This window comes from Schistocerca cancellata, chromosome 9, assembly GCF_023864275.1.
Source record: "Schistocerca cancellata isolate TAMUIC-IGC-003103 chromosome 9, iqSchCanc2.1, whole genome shotgun sequence".
NCBI classification, from domain to species: domain Eukaryota; kingdom Metazoa; phylum Arthropoda; class Insecta; order Orthoptera; family Acrididae; genus Schistocerca; species Schistocerca cancellata.
In genome coordinates, this window is record NC_064634.1 from 312,706,557 (window position 1) to 312,719,553 (window position 12,997).

At 42.6% G+C, this 12,997-nt stretch overlaps 1 protein-coding gene across 1 annotated transcript in view; it reads right to left on the reverse strand.

Annotated features, from left to right (window-relative positions):
* LOC126101379 (uncharacterized) overlaps window positions 1-12,997 on the reverse strand; it is a 98,368-nt gene that overhangs the window by 56,713 nt on the left and 28,658 nt on the right. Inside the window, exon 4 of the mRNA XM_049912045.1 lies at window positions 5,992-6,136. Within this exon, the coding sequence (XP_049768002.1) occupies window positions 5,992-6,136 (145 nt within the window). The remainder of the gene's footprint in view (window positions 1-5,991; window positions 6,137-12,997) is intronic.

Consider the following 12,997-nt stretch of genomic DNA (forward strand, 5'->3'; position numbering starts at 1 on the left):
CGCTCACATATGTCAATGTACTGCAGGCTACCCAGACCCAGTCATTTTCCTTAACATTTATCTACCCGTTCTGGAAAGAGAGCTCCACAAGCTCGCCTAAGTTTCCCACCATTAAGTGCAGTGCTGTACTATGCTGTGAGCTAACATGCCCCCAAAAGAAGTAGGCAATAAAGGTGTGGAGGAGAAATATATAGTTTGGGTTGGGGGTGGGGGTTGCATGATATTGCACTCAAATGCGTTGTTGCTGGACTTGACTGTCACATTAGGCCATTTTTTCAAAATGCAGGAAAGAGGGGCGGGTAAGCCACTGTCATGGATTTCACTTGTATGTGCAGTTGCATGCCCTTGATCCATTAAATCGTGGTCCAGCTACATCAAGCTTCCTAAGGATATATCTGCTAACAAGGCCTGTATTAATGTCCAAAATATTGAAGACTATTTCTGCTTCACTTGCCAATACTGGCTTGAGAAAAAGACTGTACGAAACGTGGAGCAAATCTGAGAACATGCGAAATGGTTTTCAATTTTATATCTCTGATGGCATCAGTTTTCACATTGTGCACAGCATTTTCGTCCTAGATGCCTCAACTCGTTTACTTCAAGCTAGCATTTAACAAAGCATATAATAGATTACTCTAGTCAGGAACTGGCACATGTCTAAATCTTCCCTGAGGGAAACAAGTTGTTAAAGTTGAAGAATTTCCACTACCAGGAGTGTTGGCTCTTTGCAGTGTACACAGATTACGAGTGCCTCTTCGCTGCTGTGGGATGCTGTGAGATCAATTCTACTGCTTCCCACGAACCTTCTCAGAGAGGCACATACCCTATGCAGATTTGTGTCAAGTTGTATGCTTTATGACATGAGTCCCTGTTGTTTTCAATCATACATCAGGGGAAATTCTGCAAGATGACCACTCTCTTAGCCCGAACAAACTGCATGGCGTTTTCATTACACTCATTGTACCAATATTTCCATGACTTATTCACAGGAAAATGGTGCAGTATGCAAGAAAGCTGTTGACTGTCAAATTTGTGGGCTGTCATTAGATAGAAAAGTGGAAATTCCAAATAAACACCACAGTTGTCTAACGGAAAAGTTATGCGATGCAGCACATATGCAACTTGAACTAACAAGTGCCACAACACATAGGTGAATTTTTCCACAATTCAAGTACACGTGGTGCCCATTTCATCGTTGAAAACTTGGGTGATTTCAAATTACCCACAGGTCAGGTTGACATCCTGCCTGAGAGCTATGAGACATACATTTTATTCTCCAAACAGATCACGCCAAAAATTATTTTGCGGTTCCTGGACACATTATGTTCTATGCATGTGCTGCATGGTGAAGAAGGGGTTATCGCGATACGTATAAATGGATTCAATGGAGAGAATCAGGGAAACCACTCAGCATAGCTGCATTCACCAGTAACCTTACAGACTATGCCATAATGGATGTGGGGTATGGGCAACACCCTCACTACAGAGATTTCGTCACCCGCTCAGCTGAGTGGCACTCCTCTGCTGGTATAGTGCTTGCTTGCAGACATGCAGGATCTAAGGGGTGTTAAAGGGGTTGTTTGCCCTCAGGCGCTAGAGCAGCAGCAGAATGGAGTGGAAGTATTCTACTGATTGACTGTAACGCCTGTGCATCTTCACCTATTTGGAACAAAGCGGAAAATTTTAGAGGTAAAACAATCATTTGTTATCTTCTTTAATTCCAATAACATTGCGGGATTCATGAACATATGCTAGAATGCATGCATTTCTTTAGCGATACGACATAGAGGTCATGCTTCACACATACTGCATGCAGAATAACAACACACAGAGCAGTTATTAGCGAAAAGATCCTTCGAAGTATGCTCATGAGTGACCTATGCAAGATCATACGACACATTCTCGAAAAATCCATAAACATACTCCTACCAACTGAGACTGCCACACTGGAAATTGGAAATTTGTGGTAAGATCTTATGGGACCAAACTGCTGAGGTCATCGGTCCTTAAGCTTACACATTACGTAATCTAACTTAAACGAACTTACGCTAAGGACAAGATACACACCCATGTCCGTGTGAGAACTCGAATCTCCGACGGCAGGAGCCGCGCGAAACGTGACAACATGCCTTAGAACGCGCGGCTACCCCGCGCGGCCAGCAAGCTGGATGGCAGAGTTAGCATACATCAAATTTCTAAACGTTAATTCCTGAAAGTTAGTGTACTCTACGTTATTCTCGTCGTTGTACATTTTGTTTTTGAGTTTGTAACGGAACTGAAATGATGGTGGGCTGACAGTAATTTGGAGCCCGCACGTCGGAAACGGGCGCGCTTGTGTGAGACTGCCAGGGAGTGCACCCTGATGCCATCTATTGGCGAAACTGGGAATTAGCGCTACCTGTCAGACAATGCACTAAGCTCTCGGAGTCAAATGTATTCTTTTTCTAGGTAATTATAAGTTATTACTGTATAATTTAATGTTGTAAAGCGCTAGTAGTAAATCATTATGACTGGTATGAACTCCAGGGTAATAAATATAAATATTCTTAAATACTAAATGATTTCGGTAAAAAGGTGGTAGGGGAAACGCCCCCACCCTTGATGATACGAGTGTAGCTAGGGGTAGCTGGAGACACAGGGACTGAACAATGGAATGGCCTGGGGAGTGTTGACGTGATCGGACGTGCGTAACTGTGCTCACACAAAAGTGATTGTGCAACAAAGAAGAGGCGAATATCGTCGCCGTTTTTGGAGTGAAACGCGACGAATGGTTGTTGAAGCCGCCTCTATGCCACTGGGGCTGATTGTCAGAGTTCCTGCGCCCAGATTTTATGGCGGACGTGCAGTAGCTTATACGAGTGCTACAGCTCGTAGTTCCAGCCGCCATTAAGGGCACGAGGCATGAAGAGCTGCGTTAGCCACATGCATCTCACCACCAGCACCGCCGACACGTCTACCGAAGGCAAGACTGCTTGCAATTGTTAAGTCGAACTTTGTATACATGTAAAAGGAGAATACCAGTTTTCTTTTATGCAAGTGCAGAGGACAGAATATAGTAATGAGTAAAATTACGATGCATGTTGTTCATTGTAAAGTGTAGTAACCTCAAACATAGTATAGTGAAATCAGACTGAGGCCACCATCGCCTCTTTCATTTACAATTCTTTTGGTTGTAGAATACTTTAGCGTATAAGAATGTTGAAAAGAGCAATGGTCACACCAGAATGAGTCGCCTATTTATAGTTACTTAAATTTTTCTGAGTAACCTTTCAAGTAAAGTCACTTAACTAATTCTGTATCAATTGTCCAAAGAGTAATATCCAACATCATTAAATAAGTTGAAGGATAGAATTTTGTTAACCCAAGTTGCATAAACTGTCTTGGTAGTAATTACCAAGCCAACTCACAGAAATTGAGAGAGTATTTGCTTTGTAGAATCATCTAGAATGATCCGAAATAGTAATATTCAGAATTAAGTTTAAATTCAACTCAAGCCATTTCACTTTGAAACGAGCCAAAAATTGATTTATTCTTTTGCTCCTTCAGAGCTGGCGACCGTAGTTATAAGTATTTTCAGGAGGATTCGACGGTAAGTCTGCTGCTCTCGTCGTGCTGATAGGATTATCCACTGCTGCTAGCAGTGGTGATTGGATACATAAGCTCACTACCAAGTTAAGTGGGTCAGGTAGGCAGTGTTACCGTGTGAACTGTAGGGCACTGTAGGCCGTGGATCGAACCCGTTTAATCATCACAGCTCTTAGGGAAATAGTCCGGTTAGGAGTGTACTAATCATTAGGTAAATACTGGCGAGTAACGGTCGAAAATGTATACGCAAGTGAATTTAGCAAGGTCCACGTAGCACCTAGTTAATGTGGTGCAATGGCGAGGGTAGGAGTGGAGTAAAAGTGAGCTGAGCTTGTGGCAGCTGTGCTGTATTCAAATATTAACAACGTGAATTCACTACTACCTCTTACCATTAGGACTGAGCTATTTACGGTTAAAATACGTAGCAGTAAACGCAAAGGCGTGACAGCTATAAGTCCGTATTGGTTTTATACATACGGAATTAGGAAGCGGATCATTCCGTCAGTGGAGGGGGTTAAAACAACCGAGTCAGTTGAGAACATACCCCATTTACTGATGGAAAGATTCGGCGGTTCGGTCGCAAGTTCTCCCAAACGAATTGTGTGTGACAGTCTATTAACACAGGGCCATTTGGCGGCTGAACGGTAAGGTCACTTCTGAAAACTTCTGACATAACTACTGACACTGATATGATGAAAGCACAACCTTCATGCTGCTAAATTAACACTTCCACCATGCTGAACACTTCACTAGAGGATATTCCCACAACCACATGCTTACTGTCACTCACATTTACATCATATGTTACAGCATCACCTTAATAGGTGAGGTATACCATCGTAACTCACTGACGAGTGATGCCGATGTTGGTGATAACAGGAACTTAGAATCTCGAAAGGAAAGTTCCTTTATGCCCTGCTGCACTGGTGCAGCGCTGTGCACTGGTCCACTGCTGCACAGATTCAAAGTTGGATGAAGAAGGAGCAAGCTTTTGCATGTCCATCCTTTTAGCAGGTCTCTTGGACGACGGCCGTTTACTATCGTGCCAAGTAAATAAAAACACCTACAGCCGTGCTTATGATTTTATTTTATTTTGTCGCTACCAGTTGCAACGCTTCAGTGCGTCATCTTCAGGCTGTTTTTGATGCGATACAGGTTGATATGATCCCCATGCATACCACATCTGTTGCCAGCATTATTGGATACGCAGATTATCTGAAAACTTACGTATCAGCACTCCAGCCATCAACTGCGTATCCGGTAATGCTGGCAACAGATGTGGTATGCACGGGGATCATATCAACCTGTATCGCATCAAAAACAGCCTGAAGATGACGCACTGAAGCGTTGAAACTGGTAGCGACAAAATAAAATAAAATCATAAGGACGGCTGTATGTGTTTTTATTTACTTGTCACGAAGAAGGACTAGGTGGTGGAAACCTAAAGGCTGCTAAATCAGGTAGATCCTGTGGAAAATCTATTGATTCCCATAAATATGGTAGGTTAACTGCATAAGAAATTCCACTTTTGGCTGTGTTTGTTGATTTTCTATTCCACAACTACTTATCTCAATATTCAAAGTAATTACGGACTTGCAGCTGATCGTCGTTCGCTAGGGTTCACCTATGGATGACTGAGAGGTGCCTAATCGACATATCGTGAAGCAAAGTGAATGACGACCGACTCGAAGACCGATACTGCTACGAATGTTTAGCTCGCCAGGAAATTATTTAAAATTCACACTTATCTCAGTGTCTGTCATTTTGGTGCTCATGCGATTGTTAAACGGATGAACCGTATTACAATTTTCCGCAATGAAAGTGTTGTGGCGTATCAAGACAGCCACGCCACTCGGAAGTAGCCGAAATGCACGCGTTACACACGCCGGCTGGCGTGAGGTCTGAAACAGGATACGTAATGAATGCTATAAAGAAAAGTACGTAGCTTCTTTAATACTTAACTTTAATCCATCATTTGTATACAGCATTCTTGATGATACAAGTGAGACTCTCTCCAGAAATGGTTAATGGCGCCTTGCTAGGTCGTAGTCATGGACTTAGCTGAAGGCTATTCTAACTATCTCTCAGCAAATGAGAGAAAGGCTTCGTCAGTGTAATCACTAGCAAAGTCGTCCGTACAACTGGGGCGAGTGCTAGTACGTCTCTCTAGACCTGCCGTGTGGTGGCGCTCGGTCTGCAATTACTGACAGTGGCGACACGCGGGTCCGACATGTACTAATGGACCGCGGCCGATTTAAAGCTACCACCTAGCAAGTGTGGTGTCTGGCGGTGCCACCACAGAAAGTATTTCGGGACACCTCAACGCTTATGCTAGGCTGTATACCCTTTGTACTTGTGCCACTAAACTTCCAGCTGCAGACACACACACACCGGCTGTGTACTCACGTGACGTTGCTGACGTCGGCATTGGCGAGTCCTGTGAGGCGCACATTCCTGAACCTGATCTTGAGGATGTATTTGACGACGTGATGGATGTTGATCTGCGGGACCTGCAGGGGGTCGAGGGGAACAACGCCCAGCGACTGGGTCCCTGTCCACAAAGTTATGAGTCGTCATCCATGAATAAGAAATATTCGATTATAGCAAATGTTTTGTCTTAATTGAAATGTCAATTTGAAAACGGCAGTCTGCATATCCACCATTATTTTCAATAACATTCATACTCTCATTAAAGCCAAATGTGTAAAATTTTATACAATGAAATAATAAAAAAAAACATAGAACTAAAAATAATAAATTTCAACAGCACATTCCTGTTGTGATGTACAGAAATTATGCGTTTCGAAAGCAACTCAAGTGGCATTTTTTACAAAGAAACTACAAGAGATAAAAGAAAATTTTTAGGCATTCATTTCTTCTGGTTTCTACAATGCTATCTTTCAAAATCTTACATTTACCGTACGCTTGGACAAAAGATCCTCTTCCAGAGAAACTGCTCGTGAAATACACTCAGGTGACAAAAGTCATGGGATAACTCCGAATATCGTGTTCGACCTCCTTTGCGCGACATATTACGACAACCTGACATAGCAGGGACTCAAGTCGTTACAACTTCCCTGCAGAAATATCGATCCATCCTGCCGCTACAGTAGTCCATAATTGCGAAAGTGTTACCGATGCAGAATTTTGTGCACGAACTGACTCGATTACGTCGCATAGATGTTCGATGTGTTTCATGTCACGCGATCTGCGTCGCCAAATCATTCGCTCCAATTGTCCAGAGTGTTCTGCAAATCAATTACGAACAATTGTGCTCGGGTGACATGGTCCATAAAAATTCAGGTAGTTGAACATCCAAAGGACCCAGTCCATTCCATGTAAACACAGCCCACATCATTTTGGAGCCACCACCAGTTTTCACAGTGTCTAGTTGACAACTCGCGTCCATGACTTTGTGAGGCCTCCGCCGCACTTGAACCCTACCATCAGCTCTTACCAACTAAAATCTGGACCCATCTAACCACTCCTCGACTTTCCAGTCGTGTAGGGTCCAGCCGATATGGTCACGATCCCAGGAGAGGCGCTGCAACGAAGTAATGTTGTTAGCAAAGGTACTAGCGTCGGTCGTCTGCTGCTTTGGCCCGTTAACATTAAATTTCGCCGCACTGTCCCAGCAGATTGGTTCCACGTACGTCCTACATTGATCTCTGTGGTTATTTCACGCAGTGTCTGTTAGCACTGACAACTCTGCGCAAACGCCGCTGCTCAGAGTCGTTAAGTGAAGGCCGTCGGCCACTGCGTTGTCTGTGATGAGATGAAATGCCTGAAATTTTATATTCTCGGTACAATCTTGTCACTGCGGACCTGGGAATATCGAATTCTCTAACGGTTTCCGAAATGGAATGTCTGGTTCCAACTACCATTCCGCGTCCAAAGTCTGTTAATTCCCGTCGTGTGGCTGTAATCACGTCGAGAACCTTTTGACATGAATCACCTGAGTGCGAATTACAGTTCCGCCAATACACAGCTCTTTTGTGCTTGATAAGAAAGCGCTCTAAGGGCGTAGATATCGCTATACCATGACCTTTGTCACAGTACGACGAATTTAAAAAATGCTCAATAAACGTTTTACGCAATCCTCATGACTTGCACAGTTTGTGATTTCCTTACTGGAGACCTTCTTGCTGAATACACTTCAGATGACAGGGAGTGACTCCGTACAGTGCAGTCGAGCAGAGTGCGTCATCTCTCCTACTGCGGTCGGGACGACGCGTCTTAGGTCCGCTGTTCAACTTGGCAGCGTACCTCGCTGGGCCACACCCCGACCGCGCCTCCATCGCCATCGTATGGCAGGGAAGGCTATCGGTGCACTGAGTGGACCAAACTGGCGTACAACGAAGCAGAGTCACTCAGACATCCAACTCCTATCATGAGACACAAAACACTGAAGATCTGCCTCGCAGTCGTCACCCGCGACCAACATCACCAGTTGTCGAGGACTGTCTTACAGACCGTAGCTACACACAGGACAATAGAATAGGCGGCTGAGAAGGCTATACCACCCCAGGCATACGTGAGCATCTCCACACTATCAACTTGGCCTCTAGGGAGCAGGCAGCAAACAACGAAACAACCTCGCAGCACCGTGGTGCACGAGGAACTCGAATTAGATCAGGAGCAATGGCACGTGGACATCTCCATGGAAGAGTGGAGGGTCTGTCCGACACTTGATCGTCATAGAAGAATGTGGAGGCGACTGGCTGAAATGCACATCCCAAACTCGCAGTTCCACAAGAATGTTGAAGTGACCGGCTACCAAAGCACATCTCAGACATGCAGTCCCACGTATCCAGCACGCAGCTGGGCCTGTCTTGTTTTGGGCCAGTATCATATACGTATTTCTAAAGCCTCTCAAGGACTGTGCTCTATTACAGCAGGAGTCTCCAACCTATTGTGAAGCTCTACAGTTAACTAATTGGCACCTACATCGTGATTAACTTTCCCCAGGAGGCAGGGACCAACAGAATGAAATGGCATGCAGTATCTGCTGTCACGAATGGCGTTCAGCACACTTGTGACCGCATAAAACTCGCACAGAGTCGTCACAAGCACCCTCCGCTACACACTGGATGACCTCAGGAGAGATCGAGGAGTGGGGCAGGCTTGAGCTGCGACGCCTCCACAACCTCGTGGACAGCAAGCTAAGTGTGTCAGAATGCAGGGGATGGGACAGCGAGGTAGTGTATGTCACCCAGAAGAAGATTTAGATTTGAAAATGTGCAAATATGTGCGAGTAGACTGCCTTTGTTTTGGTCATTATTTCGTTTCTTTTAGATTTTCATTCCTCTGTCGGTAAAAACGAATCTGTTACATGATCAATTTGCTGTCCATCTCTCTGCTTGTCTGTTTGTCTGTCGAGACCTCTTCTTCTAAGTAAAAGGCTGACATATCTGTTGTGTACTATTTCGTACGTAACGTTAAGGACAGATGGGCTAAGAATGGTAACACAGCTCTCATAGGGAAGCTGGACACAAGCAGCAATGATTATCGAGCACATAAATTCAATAAAAAGAAGTTTGCTTGACTTATAGCTTTATTCAAGTGTTGTGAAGAAACGTTACAAAAGAACAAACAGCAAATAAGTCCATTACAAGAAGCTAGATAAAGAGCGTCGTGCCATGTGAGACGCCCACTGATAATACACGAGTGAACTGTCTAAGGCTAAGACTGAAGACTGCATCCGTGGCTGGGCCGTGTCACTGTCGCCGGTCATCCTGTATCGCAGTGGCAGACGGCGCCAGTAGTAAGAGCCGCTGAAAGCGTGGCGCAGCGGGCGTGCGTCATTGGATCCACAAGGTCCCTGCGGGACCACTATTCACATCTTATTGAAACATGCTTTTCTATTGCCAACTGTGAGAAGTGATGGAGGTGGTATTAATCTATGACATCACAACATCACGTTAATATTTATGTCACATGCTAAGATCTACAGTTCCTTGCCAGTGTAAAAAATTTAGATTTGAAAGTCAATGTAATCGAAAGATATATAAATTTCTAAGTCAATGCAGTCGAAAGATATGGCCATTTATGCGACGTACTCGTATTTTGATACTCCTAAACTCACACATTTAAACCTACCGGGCGTTTCGTGTAGAGCATGAAATTTGGCAATAAGTAAGGCTTCACAATCAAACTAAAGGGAAAAATCCGAAAATGGTTAGTTTTTAATTATATTACACGAAAAAAGATTTTCTTGTCCTCTTTTATCCGACTGTCTGTACGTTTACTCGTCTTTTAAGACCCCTTTCTGTCAGGAATGGATAGAGGTATCAAGTTAATATTTATGTCACATACTGAGGCCTACAGCCCCTTTCCGATATAAAATATTTAAACTTCTAAGTCAATGGACTCAAACGGTATGACCACCTACGTTACATGTATTGATACTCGCAAATTACTCATCAAAACTCATAGAGTACTTCCTGTTCACATAGAATCATGAAATGTGGCAAGAAGCAAAGTTTTACAGCCAAGTAAAGGGCAAAGTCCAAAAATGGTTAATTTGTTATTATATAATTAAAAGGGCAAATTCGAAATTACATAAAAATTTTAAAGTTAAGGCTTAAAATTAAAACATTCTCAAAAGGCATGGAATTACCAGGACTAATACCTTGCCAACACTGATAGAGATAACAGGCACAAATCGTCCAGAATATCCGATCCTGGGAGGGATGTAATATCCATACATATAATTAAGTTTATACGGAACCCTCAGAGAGTGGAGCTAATTTTCTTTAGTTTAATTACGATTTGACTTTCACTCGTTGCTCTGCCTGAATGTGAGCCCAAACGCGTTCGAGGTATGAGGTTGTCTAAAACATTTTTGATCAGTTTTAATACCCGAACCATGTAAAGTACGTTTATTTCAATGTGATTCCAAATTCCAATTTTCTGATTCATTGGAGTAATTCTTTGAAGCAAAATGAGATTTGATTCCTAAATGGCTACTCTAGCAAATTAAGACTGTATAGTTATGTCAACAAAACTTCCGCCCTCTCCCCTCCCCCCCTTTCCCCGGACCCCTCTCTCTGTCCTCTGGCGTTTGGAAGCCTGTGGTCTGCGGATTGAAGAATGATTCGTGGCGCTTGTTACCTGAACGATATTTATCCTTAATAATCAGGAAATTAGCAACAACTCAGAAAGCATTCACTGTTTACTGAAAACTTACATTTAAGGAAGCTCCTTTTCTAAAACAACAATCTTCGATTGATATGTGTTTGCACTAAGACGTGAGAAAACGCAGAAGCGGTATTACTTGTTTAATCTGAGAACTGTCACATAGCCAGCTAAACAACCCGTATGTCCAAGTTGCTGAACAGAACATTACACAGAAGACTTGGGCATCTTATAGACGATTCTGACATTACGGTTGATAAAGGAAGAAACATTTGAAAAATCCAAAACTTTCATAGGTTTTTTCGCCATAGAAAACATATTTGACAACATAAAATGGTGCGATATGATTGAAATTCTCAAAGAAACGACGGAAGTATAGGGGAAGACGGGTAGTATAAAATATGTACAAAAACCAGTAGTGTAAAATGAAAATGTAGAACCAAGAGAGGTGTTCGGATTAAAAAATGCATTGGACAAAGATGCCATTTTACTACGCTACTGTTCAGCCTTCACTTCTAGTAAGAAATGACTCACTCAGAAGAAACCTTCATGAATGGGATTAAAGTATGGGATGAAAGGATTCAATGATAAATTTTACTGATGTCATCAATCGTCAGTGACAGTGAAGAAGCGTATCAAAACCTGTCAAAGACAACGAACAGTTTATGAGCAGTAGGAGTGAATCGAGAATAAAATAGCAAAAGAAATTATGAGCGGATTGGATTAGTGAAAAACTTAACATCAGAATTATGGACCACGTAATGTACGAAACGAAAGCTATTTGCTACCTTGGAAGCAAAGTAACGCGTGGCGGACGAGACTAGTAGAATGCTCGAAGCAGACTAGGGTACGCAAAGATGGTACTAGTCTTCAAAAAAAAGAATACCAATATCAAACAGAAACTTCTGAGAATGTACGTCAGAAGCACAGCATTGTCTGGATGTGATTCATTGGCTGTGGGCAAACTGGAAGAATGAGGAACATAGCATTTGACATGTGCTGGTTCACAAGCACGCTGAAAATTATGTTGACTAATATAATAATAAATGAGGAGATTATCCGCAAAATCGACGAGGAAACGACTATGTGGAAATACTGATGAAGAGAGGGGACAGAATGATACGGCATACGTTATGATGCCAGAGAATAATTTTCACCATGCTGGTGCGAGCCGTACAGGGAAAAAAGAGATTGGAATGTACCTAAAACATAATTGAGGACTTCAGGTGTAAAGGATAAACTGAAATAAAGCGAGTGACACAGGAGGGGAATTCAGAAGACATAAGTGAGGAATGAAAATTTGTACAACGGCTGTGGTTTTGATGCTGAGGTGCTATTCTTGTACAGTTGGAGAGCCTCAGCAATGCTGTTCAAGTTTAGGGGGAACACCAAGTGGAGAGAGGCGTGAGCGGGAATTTGCGTTGAGGAGGGAGGTGGGCTAGGGTAGCCTTTGCTGTTGTGCAGAGCCACTCAGCCGGGGTGGCGTAGTGATTAGCACATCTGCCTGTTGTGTAGCAGACCCGGGTTCGAATTCTAGCCTTGGTAAAAATTTTCATTCGCCACTTCAGTCTGCTTATATACATCATAGATGTTTGAAACTTCAAAAGGTCTCTGAAGCCACATTGTTTCACTCAGACGACTCATGATGGAAAAAGTGGGTAAAGTGATGACTATAGAAACTGTTCAGCTGGCCTGAATTTCATGGAGAGAAACAATTCCATTTTTAGCGATCATTGTTTCTGACAATGACAAACTGAAAATACACGCAATAAGACTAAAATAATTGAGATAAGTAAATCGAACAGACAAGTAAGAAAAACATTAAGATAGGAACTACAACACTCTTACGTGTAAATGGTTTTTGTTTCTTGAGAAGTAAAATAACAGGTGACCACAGAAGTGTAATGGATATCAAAGGAAGAATTCTAACGATCAAGGAAGTATCCAGAAATAAGTTACTTGTTGACAGACAACCACCTTAACACAAAAAAGAAATGAATTTATCAAGACATTTATTTGTAATATTGTAAGCCATGACTGTGAAAGGTTGACCTAAGTGAAACAGAAACATAAAAAGTAATTAGTAATGGATAAGAAGAAGATCCCAAAAAACATCCTAAACTTTGAGAAACTGCAATTAACAAATACTAAAAATTTCAGAGAGAAAAGGATATTGATTGAAATTATATAGAGAAAAAAAATAATTGGACGCCTAATCGACACAATAGCTGTTTAAAAAGTGTCTTAGAAGGGGAAATGCTGGAGAAGATCAAGA